The 12,335-nt window shown below is 33.1% G+C and overlaps 1 protein-coding gene across 1 annotated transcript in view; it reads left to right on the top strand.

The window, feature by feature from the left end:
* The window catches only part of LOC126965246 (homeobox protein DBX1), a 51,177-nt gene extending 39,208 nt beyond the window's left edge, over positions 1–11,969 (top strand). Inside the window, exon 5 of the mRNA XM_050808744.1 lies at positions 10,563–11,969. Coding sequence (XP_050664701.1) covers positions 10,563–10,913 — 351 coding nt within the window. The 3' untranslated portion in view covers positions 10,914–11,969. The remainder of the gene's footprint in view (positions 1–10,562) is intronic.
* The last annotated feature ends 366 nt before the right edge of the window (positions 11,970–12,335 follow it).

The following is a 12,335-nucleotide window of genomic DNA, read 5'->3' as shown; positions in this document are numbered from 1 at the left end:
GTTATCTCTAATCCCAAGTTTAGCTAAAAATACTGGAGTACAAGCGTGGTTAAGGCGTAAACGACAAAAAATTTATATCTAAATGATCGGATAGCCTGGGACTAGATTGTGATTATTTTATAGCGATAGAAATGATTGTACAATATTGTATATTTTTATTGAAAAGAGCGCAAAAAAAGAATGCTGCGAGAGTTTCTTGCGCCGCTTCTTCATTCTCAGAGCGCCATTTGTTTCCGAAGCGGTAGTATCTAGTAGTTATTAGAAATGACAAAAAAAAAGAATTCTAAAGGAATCAATTTTCAGAAAATAAATGCCTTTTATGCCTTTTTATCAGGAATCTTAAATTTGGAGAACCAAGGTTTTTGAAGGATTTCAGGTTTAAATGTACCTTGTAAATTTACCTTTTGAATTTTTGGATACTTGCCGAATATGGACCTACCTTGGTAGTTACCTAAAACAAATCTGTGAATATTGCTATATCGGATTTTTTTCTCGAGATAGACTCGAAAAGCACTCGCGATTGACCTGTTGATCGCAATCGACCATTTGAGCACCCCTGCTCTATGGTATAGAGCTTAGACTTTGCTCAGACTTTACTATACAGGAGATAGTCAGGCGAACTATGGACTATTACAGATAAGACATGGTCTAGGACAGCTAAACATAGAAAATAGTGGAAGAAGCTGGAAGAGGCCCTTGTCAATAGACAAACAGACAGTCATAGATACTTAGTTAAGCGTACTTAGTCTTTGCACTTTATTGTCTTTTCAATAAACGTAAAAAACGAGGATTTTTTTTTAATTTATGTTTTATCGTTTATTTATTTTTATTTATTTATTTATTTGGATCATCAACATTACATATATAACACATTTATATAAACTTATGCTAGGTACAATTATTCTGATATATGTAACAATTAAAGATGAACACATCATTCAATGGTAACAGTGAACAGTGTGATTTATACAGTCAAAAATGTCTAAGTACTAAAATGTATATAAAGTAAGGATATAATATATATGGTTTTATAATGAAGAGGATATAGGTACATACTACTTGGAAAAAAAAAAACGTCACAGGTTAGCTTGATGTGCGAGAATTTTTACAAACTTTTTTGAATTATCGTTGAAAATATCGATTTCTGAATTTTTTGAGTTAACTTCGTTGTATAATCTACAAAGCCTGACGATGGGGGCGTTGAGTCCAATGTTTGTTCTGCAGTAAGGAATTATGAAAGATCTTGGATATCGTCTGTCTTGGGTATTTAAAGGGTACTGCCATGTACTTATCATGCCAAAGAATCATAACTTCTTGCGTGCGTCAATAAACTAGTACACACCCCCCTTTTTTCAAAGCATTTCATATTCTAGTATCAATTTCATTTCATTGATCTTTTCTTGTATTATACATTTATTTATTTTTATTTATTTATACATGATTTATTGATACATATATGGATAAATATACCTTATACTTTATATTTATCCATATATGGTAACCATAAAACACATTTTCATTTACCTACCACTACAGCGCAGTAGCTGGTTTCAAAGATACCTACATCATACAAATTACTACCACCAACTAAATACCGCAGACGTAGTCGCAATATACGACAACTAATGCTACGCCCAAGTGGGCGTACTCGAGCCAGTCTCTAACAATGTTTGACGGTGACATGTTCTGTTAAACTTTGTTAATAATTGAAACTAAAATGCCGGGTTGCGTAGTAAAACTTTGTAAAATAATACTACTACAACAAGTAAGAAAGACACTGGGATTTGTATTTTATTAATTTCAATGTAAAATAACACGAATCGTATGTTATAAAATTTGAAAGACGCCATTGAGTGTCAAGATGCCACGCACACACGCATCTAATAGTTGCCATAATAAAAAAGCTATTGTCTTAGGTAGTGCGGTATCTAATTGGAGTTCAGCGGAGACCAATCCTTAATCAAAGACTACCACAATAAGTTTTAAGCTACATTATCAGACATTGAGTTGGGTTAGAGAAAGGTATTGTTAGGGACTGATCTGTTGAAACAATAGTCGAGAAACTTCGATGATTAATATCTCCTGGTTAAATAATACTGGAACCTTCACTGTAACTATTAATCTTTATATCTGAAAATTTCGTGTTACGTTTCATCAACTACTAAACCGATTTTAATCAAATTTTGCAGACTGTGTGCTGTTTGATCCAACTTGAGAGATAGGATATTCGATTTCGTTTAAATTTTATAATTTCAAATTTTATTTCTGTACTAGCTGACCCAGCAAACGTTGTATTGCCATATAAAAAAAATTAAAAAAAAAACTCAATAGTTAAAATTTTTGGGGTATAAAAAATAGATGCAACCGATTCTCAGACTAACCAAATATATCGTACAACAAGAATCATTATATTCGATTGTCATCTTGCAACTCTATTGCGTATCTGTGGATGGAACAGAATAAAATCGCGATACAAAGGTACATAAGTGTTGACCTTAGGATCGCACTGAATATTCATATAATATTTGGTAAAAATCAGTAAAGCCCTTTCGGAGGAGTAAGGTAACTAAAATTGTGACACGAGAATTTTATATATTAGACTAGCTGACCAGACAGACGTTGTTCTGTACATAATAAATAAAATACCGTTTTTGATGAATTTGTCAATAATTTTTCATTGTAACATAATAATATGCTCCTTGTTGTTATAATGAAATTGTTTCACAGCAGAACTGTCAAACCGTGCGTCAAAAATACTCTCACAGAAAATATGTCCAAACAAAACAAATATTGGAAATAAAAATAATTATGGGTCCCAAATCGAAATAAAAACTATCCTATCTCTTAAGTTGGACTAAACTGCATTCCATGAAGTAATCCCTATCGAAATCCGTTCATTAGTTTAGGAGTCCATTGAGGACAAACATTGTGACAGGAGATTTATATATATTAAGATAATTAATTCCACGAGATAATTTTATAACGCACAGTTTGACAGTTCTGCATTGACATTATCTATTTCACTACAAGAACAGGAAATAACGAAATAATTATTGTTATGATTGATTTTTTACAAATTTCGTAATAAAAACAGTAAAAAATTTTCAGCTTTGACACTTAGATTAAGGATTAGTCTCCACTGCGATCCGACTAGATACCGCAGGCGTAGTTGCAAAGTGCGGCAACTAATCCTACACCCGAGCCAGTCTCAAGCAATGTGTGAAGTTGACGTGCCACATTTCTGTTAAACTTTGCTAATAATTGCAACTAAAGTGTCGGGTTGCGTATTAAAACTTATTAATAATAATACAAGAAATAAGAAAGACACTGGGATCACATATTACCGACAGACGTTGTTCTGACAATAAACGGTTCCAGAGATATGGGTGGGTAAATGCGTGGGTGAGTGCGTGTGTGGGATCGTGACACGACAAACTATATATGTAAACCTTCCTTGAGCTTCAACGAATCTATTACAAAACATTTCATTGAGATCGGTCGAATAGTTAAGGAGTTATTAGGAAACATACATTCTGTTTTATATATATAATCATGATATGAGTGTCAAGATGCCACGCACTCAAGCTTATAGCTGCCGTAATAAAACTATTGTTCTTAGGTAGTGCGGTATCTAGTTGGAGCGCATCGGAGACCAATCCTTAATCTAAGCTTTGATATGAAATTTTGAAGCGAAGCGCATCTGTCACCAGCTTCTATATCAATATAAAAATCCTTCATCACACATACTTTAAGCCTCTCAGAGTCGATCGATCGTAGTCGAACAATTTTGAGGTAGATCGCCAGCAGTTCAAGCTTGAGCACCCCTGCTATAGAGTGTATAGATGTCAGCTCCGCTATCGTCGTAGTAATGTCATACTGGTCAGCGAGAACGCTCCGTAGCGCTAGGCAAACAATTTAATATTTCGGGAACTATACGTCGTATATGTTATGTTTTTAAAGTGATAACCATCATTTCTAAGATTAATACACAAATAAAATTTTAAAAACAAAATTTTATGAACGATGCGGGATTCGAACCCACGACCTCCGGCGTTCCGTGCCGGTGCTCTAACCAACTGAGCTAACCGTTCCGGAACGTCGGAGGTCGTGGGTTCATAAAATTTTGTTTTTCAAATTTTATTTGTGTAAAGGTCGTATATAAAATATTAACCTACAAAATGTTATAAATAATACTGTGATATGAAGAATCAAACTTTGATGATATTTTGATTCACTTTGCAAGATTTGACTTCAACAAACATTGAATTATACAAATATTTGAAGTTAAATAAAGGCTTGAATATATTATTGAATTTCAATCATTACATCTTTTTGTGTATTTAAAAACGATATTACACGCTTAATACCGTGCCTTTTTATTACAATTGTATAACCACAAAAGGGTAACATTGAATATATTATTACAAATATTATTTTAAATATTACAATTTGAATAGGCAAATAATGTTTGTCTTTATAAGCAAACATGCCGTCAATCAAAAGTTGAATTTTTTACCATCACGGCACCGAGTTCCGAATTCAAAATAAATAAATGCAAATATTTGAAATTGGAACGCCGTGAATGTAAACGGTCCGTTTGAATATTCATTCGAAATATGAATATTTCAAATTTCGGAGCGTACGTAAATCAGATTCATTGGTCAACGTAGACTATACAATAATACAGGAGATTGAAGTTTCTGTCTATGGTTGAATAATTAATACTACAAATTATAAGATGTATTATATAATTTTTAAATACTCTTTGGTCATACCAAAAGATAATTTTAGTATGGTGTAGTAATTATTGTGTTGCAATGCTAATAAACAAATAAACACTTTAATTTTAAATGTATTAAGTTTAATTTACAATAATTCGTGTATCGTGTTACTTTTTGAGAAGGTACCGTAAATAGGGAGGCGGATAGGGAACAGGAGATAACTAACCGATTCGCAGAAAAATCTATCTAACTTTTTTTTAATGAAAATAAAGGACGAGACGTTTAGTTGATGGTAATCGATACGCCCTGCCCATTACAAAGCAGTGCCGCTCAGGATTCTTGAAAAACCATAAAAAGTCTGTGCGGCACTACAACTGCGCTCGTCTCCTTGAGACATAAGGTATTAAGTCTCATTTGCCCAGTAATTTCACTAGCTACGACGCCCTTCAGACCGAAACACAGTAATGCTTTCACATTACTGCTTCACGGCAGAAATAGGCGCCGTTGTGGTACTCATAATCTAGCCGGCATCCTGTGCAAAGGAGCCTCCCACTGGTAAACCTAATTGGCAATTACAAATATAGTTACACCAATCGCTGACATAACTTGAAAACCATGGAACTACAGTGGTATGCTCCATCTATTTAACTAGAAATATATTTCGCGATGTTTATTAGACATCGATAGGGAACGTATGTATGGCTGTACGCTGTAACATGCTGGCTCGCAGGTTTGCATGGTGTACGAAATCAGTAAAGATTACACTTTTTAAGGCATATCGCCAATCTTTCTTCACCTGCACCCTGAGGGTTGACTACACGCAGAGGGTATACAGTGATCTACATGTGCAATATAATAATGCACTCAGGGTACTGGGGCTGCCATAACGTTGCAGTACATCAGGGAAGTTCGCGGAGGCGTCCATTGATGGTTTCGTTCCATTATACGAAAAAGATGCGCATTTTTTTAAGCTAACGAATAAAAGTCGTGAGATTCATATTTGTCTGACATATAGATAGATTTTATACAAAACTTCTGTTCGAATACTGGAACGCATACTTCATATTATGATATACGTTATTCCACTCAAACGACACATGCAGAAATATAATTTCTCCAAAGAACCAAATGCATTGATTAGAATTTATAAAAGTCAGCACTATACACTTTTACCAACCAGTCATTTATTGTATTAACTAAATAAATGTCATAATGTAGTATTCTCCTTGTTGGTTATTTTAAAAGCCAACGGTAATCTGTAACTGTCATTTGTGCAAATTATAGATCAATCAATGAATATCGATATAAATTCACAAATCATCCCCCATTCCGCAATCCGACGCGCCTCCGCATCTTTATTCCGTATAAATTGTAATAAAAGTGAATATGTCAGAAAGTAATTAATTCTTGGTGTCACCCCTGTTATCGTATAGTGTTGGGACGAGATTGTCGATGATTCTGTTCTTTCATTTACAACTTTTATATATTCTTGGTTTTCATTTAACGCGATTAACGTGATTTAAAATATAATTTATTCCATAAAAGTGGACTGTAATTGTTAACATTAATTCGCGGTTCGCGGTAAAAGAAAAAAAGGGGAAAAAAAGAATGAACACCTACCTTGCGATGTAGATACTCCATGAAACGTATTATGTATGGCCTGGCATCGATCCCAGGGTTAGTATCAATCACTGATTCTAGTGAACCAGCGTTGGAGGTCATATGGTGCCATGTGTGGTAGTGCGGTTGGAAGCTTAAACTTGCTAAAATAGTTTGTAAACGAACAGCAACTGCCTAGGTGAGGTAGATACATTAGTAAAATATATTAAAATTATACTACCTATGCCATATCCTAAACTAAAGAAAACAGTGTTTACAAAACATAAAATATAAACATTTTGAAAAGGTCTTAAAGGATCGTAAATCTCTTTGAAATGAAAAGTTCTAGACGCACACTGAACTCTATATTTTATGGGAATTGAAGGAGACTGAGCTGTCACGTACGCTGTATTTAACTCTAATTCACTACTGTTGTGTATTACTAAACACTTGTATACCAGGCAGGGAGAACAAAGTCAATTTGATTTTTTAAATCAGTGAAAAAAAGTTAACAATGATTGAATTATGAATAATTATTATTGAAGTACTAACAAAAATATATATAAAACATAATGTGAACATTAAGAAGTGAGAATTTATTTAAATTTAATTTACAAATATGTATTTACGATAATCATAACTTATCGATAAGTCACATCACTCAAAAGGGCCAGGCGTCAGCTGCTGGCGGCATATTGTCGGAGTCCCTCGCGACGCTGCGAACTCTATTCGGTCAAGACGAGGGTATCCGAGGATATGACGGAGCTCAGCAGTCATCTGTGCTGTTAATTGAGATGTTTTGTAAACATGTTTTTGGCACATAAAATGGCGCATTTAGCTAGAAATGTATGAGCCATAATGTTAAGCATAAGTATTTTCTGAGTCTGTGACTCGATTATTGTTCTGTTCTTGTAAGTTTTTATGGAATATGATGACAAATTAGGGAGCAGGACACCTGATTTTAAGTAATCCTCGTTGGGCATGCTATCTTGGGGAATTGGAAGTATATGTCAAAAAGAAAACTAGTGGACTCTACTTAAAATAAGCAGACAAAAGTGAACCTGACAACGTAAGATGAAATTACGTGGGATGAATTTCTGATTAGAGAAGAATCATATAAAAAAACCAAACTTAAAATTTATGTCCAATTTTTTTTTAAATTCGTCTTATCCATTTTCGGATTTTCGGATCAAAATAAGATGATGTGTAATACATTCCAAATGACATATTTTATTCATATCCAATATTAGATTAAGGATTGGTCTCCACTGCGCTCCAACTAGATACCGCAGGCGTAGTTGCAAAGTGCGGCAATTAATACTATTCCCGAGTGGGATAATGTATGACGTTGACGTGCCACATGTTCTGTTGAACTTTGCTAATAATCGAAACTAAAATGCCGTAAAAAATTGTAAAATTAATACTTCAAGATTTAAGATTTTATTAATATCAATGTAAAATAACACAAAGCGTATGTTACCAAATTTGGAAGATTTCACGCACACAAACGTCTAATAGTTGCCGTAATTAAAAAGCAATTGTTCTTAGATAGTGCGGTATCTAGTTGGAAAGCAGCAGAGACCATAAACATGTATTTAATGATGATAATGATGATAACAATAATTAATTTTACAACTTCAATAACCCAGATAATAGCTAATTATTCCCAGAAGTGAGAGATATCACATAAAAAAAAAACAAAATGTTAAACTTTAATGACGTTTTATTAATATTTGATGCTAGAGGATTATCCTTGTATAATCCTCTAACATCTTCCACTCGTGTAAGCTGTTTCACATGTAAGCTCTTGGTCCATAAGCACCTCTCTGGTCCTTTTGCTCTCATGCCCTCCTGCATCTCTCCAAAGTGATCTCCTTCAAGGTCAAGCGCTTTTGTGTTTTCTGTTTTTTGGAAGTAACAGTAGCCAGTCGTGATCACTTACCTCCAAGTTACACACAAGCCTGTTTATCCTCCAAATGCATAAAATAGTAGGTATCTGTAATATTGATTAATAACTGAATTGTTACTTTAGGTGTTAGATAAAGTTTCATTTTCAGTAGGTATTAACGTTTTCAGGGAGACTGAACAGGGAAATATATATAATTTACAATACTTTTGTATTTAATTGAAATATTTAATCCTCTAAAATATTAAAGAACATACAATTTGCGTTCTCTTGGTTAATAACTGGCTGCATCACTCCTCCGTAGCCATAACAACGTTTAACAAAGTGATTCGTCTTTTACGTTTCAATAAAGCGCTCAACAAAGACTATTTCATTGTAGTTCAGAAATTTTGACAAATGTTTCGCGCGCTTTTGTAACTGATTCGTTTCAGCCAATCAGCGCGAGCAATTTGTCATTCCAATTTCAAATTTGTCTATGGTACAATCAATAACATCCGATTTTTCGATTGATATATTTTTATTTGTCAAAGACTTAACGGATATCTTTTTTGTTGAATATATTTTTTAACAAAGATAATGTCGTTATCACACAATTTTGAACAACTGATGAGATAAGTACATTAAAAGTGAAAAAAATTGTCAGAATTAAACAAAATATTTGATGTTAATTTTTTATGTAAGCCTATTATGAATATTTCTAACATTATTTACTATTGTATATATTGGTCTCCCAAAAGTCAAGGCCAAGTGGTAGTGAATTGAAAGGCCAAAACAGAAATAAAATATTTACTTTCCAAATATTCCTTTTATAAAACACTTTTACGATTTTAAAACCACCACGTTGGTAATCGCAGTGGAAAATCGAGCAAAATCATTGTCAGATTAATTCACTTAAGGCATTTTGACATTCACAGGTATCATTGGACCTAATTTAATAAATCTGATTTGATTTGATTTGATTTGAAATCCCTACGCTAAAGTGTGGCCTTGATATGAAATGTGGGTATTAAATGTCGATTGAGAAAAAAAGTATTGAAAGGCACCCACGACAGCCATAAACCACGCCCCACCATCATTCATGTCAAACCATACACAATAGATTCCCTAAAACTGTGATTTTATGAAAAAAGTAAACTGACACAGCAAAAAGTTGCATTACTATTTTTATGATAATTTTTACTATTAACACCCTTTATTATTTAGTGATATCAAACGATAAATATTTTTATGATCAAACGATCATAAAAATAATTATTGATATTACGTTTTACTAATGTATATGTTAAATTATTCAATGAACTGAAACTGTTTATACTCATTGTCATTTAGGTCGAAAATATGACACTTATGAATATCAAAAGTGTTTTAAAATTGACCACGGTCCACCACTCACTACCAAGAAATTGATTGCCACTCTTTTAAATCAACATCTCAGCTCGTTATGCAATTATTTTTATTACAATCTTTGTAAAGTGATGCAGCAAAAATACTTAAAAGTCATGCATTTGAAAGTTAAAAAATAAAAAAAATCACAAGAATTATTGAGTACGGTATGGTTTAGAAACTATCTCAAAAAAATAATTATAAATTCACTTACTGACTAATGTCAGTAAGTGATAAAAGAGCGGCTCGAATTATCGACGACCAAGTCATCTACGATCGGCTTGCTTCTTTGGCGTTGTTTATAGAGATATGAGTTATCTCAGCATCTTGAACTGTATCTATTACGGGGAGTTCTCAGAAGAGTTATTCGGATTAATACCAACAGACGAATTCCACCACTGGAAATTACGTCAAAATCCTAAATTCCAGGCCAATCTATAGCTCAGCTGGAGCAGTTCTTTTCAATGACTTAATTATAAGTGTGTGTGTATTAACACATTGTAAGAATCTATGAATACAAAAGAAGTAATTTATGATTTATTTAAGGCTTTTGACGGTGTCGATCATGCTGCCTCAAAACTTAAACAATATGGTGTTCAAGATATTGCTTTTAATCTTATGACATCATATTAAGAAAAAAGAAGACAATCAAATAATGCAATAAATAATATAATATAAGTTGAGCAGCAATGCGAATGGGCGTTCCACAGGGTTCAATTTTAGTTTCTTCGCTTATATATAAATAATCTAGCATATTCCATAAAAAAAAGTGTAAAATTGTTTTGTTTGCTGACAACACAAATTTTATTTTATTACAAGTAGCAGAGCATAAAGGGTTTAAAATACACTTAATACGCATTCCAGAATATTAGAAACTCACGTTAATAAAAGATTAACACTTGGTATAAATGTTATTACTAATAAAAAAAACATTAATGATTTTTTTTGCACAGGTAAAAATCTGGTTTCAAAACAGACGCATGAAATGGCGGAACTCAAAAGAGCGGGAACTCCTTGCATCCGGCGGGTCCAGGGAACAAACACTTCCGAACAAGAACAACCCCCATCCCGACCTCTCCGACGCTGAGGCAGACAAGCCGAAACTGTCGCCACTGTCAATGAACAACGAGGAGGAAGATATTAAAAACAAAATTTTCGCGTCAACTTCGAACTGTCAAACTGAATTTCGGTACGATGACAAGGTGGCCGCGGGACTGTTTACGCGCGAAAACTATCAAATGGACGAGCCTGACGATTACGATAGCGAAGCTAGCGCGTCTGATGAAGAAATTCATGTGACATGACGTGTTTTTGTTAAATGTATATTGTTTTAATTTAAGCTAATAAGAATAGATAACTTATGACATTAATAATAAAGTTTGATATGTTCCGTTAAATGTGAATATAATTTTAATAATATGTCCGGCGGGGTTGATAAAATATTATAATGAGTTTAAGGATTTGTCTGCAATGCAAATAAATGTTATGGTCAGAATTAACGGCCGGCGCTTATGGCTATTTTTGAAACGAATAAAAGAAGGCATATTAAAGGCAATTCAGTTCAAAGATTGGAAGCTGAATTGAAATCATAAAAATCTAAATAAGAAGTAAATAATATAGTCTCGTGTAATACAACATATTGACGCGTTATTTCACGCCTGCCGTTGTGGATAATACTAAATTACTACTTACGAGCTGGTGGTCTTAAAGTCTACTTCTACCTTACCTTCTTGTTTATATTTCTAAGATGAAACACTTCCGGTTATCGGACAGAGTTCAGTTTATACATCCTGGATTAATTCCGATGACAATGAAAATTTATTTTACCAATCGACCCCCAGGATTATCTCCAGAGTATTCTTCAGCATTTAACAGCAAAGAAAATATCTATAAAAAGTCACTACCCGTGATATGGGTATCAAATGAAAGAGTAATCTGAAAAATACTTCGAAAGAGCCTGTGGCTCAAATAAAGAAAAGCAGAAAACGTATGTTTAAACAGGTTTTGAAAAAAAAAATCATATTTAAGGGCTTTTAAATTATAATTAGATACTTAAATTGGCATTAAATTGACCTATCTCTAGAAAAAGACATTATAAAGTGCAATAGATTCCTTATCTACTTACAGCTGTTTGTGCCAATTTCCGCTTTCAATATTTTTTTCTAAATTTCTTCCAAATACGAGACCATTTCGACCCAGTTCATTATGTAAGCTAAATATTATGTTGAATATATTTATACTATGCAAATAATAATAGATATTTTGTAAAGAAGCACCAATTTGTAAATATTACTTTAAGAACACATAGGTTATGTCGTAACTACACTAATTGCGATGCAAAATGCGATTCGTACGTGAGTATCGTGAGATATAAACAAATTAAATTTTGTTAACAGAAAGATTTTTGTTGTAAGTCTTTCTCGTTAAAAACTTCAACAATCTGTTGCTTATTTTTGTGCGTATAATGTAATTTTTTTTAACAAAACATTTTTATTTATACCATGTAGTACATATTGACTAAAAATGATTTCTTTATAATATGTTTTATTAATAGTTATACTTTGATTTAAATCAAGCGTGTTAGCTATTTTGTCAACGTTAACTTCTAACCAAACGTGTTTCTAGATGCTTCGGCGGGAAAAGTTGATTATGTATTTGTATAAATAACGTAAAAGTCAGAAGAATATAGAAGTAACTGATAAAGTGTATGTAAGAATAAATTAATT

Source organism: Leptidea sinapis, chromosome 7 (genome assembly GCF_905404315.1).
Source record: "Leptidea sinapis chromosome 7, ilLepSina1.1, whole genome shotgun sequence".
Classification (NCBI taxonomy): Eukaryota; Metazoa; Arthropoda; class Insecta; order Lepidoptera; family Pieridae; genus Leptidea; species Leptidea sinapis.
This window is presented reverse-complemented; position numbering and strand designations above follow the sequence as displayed.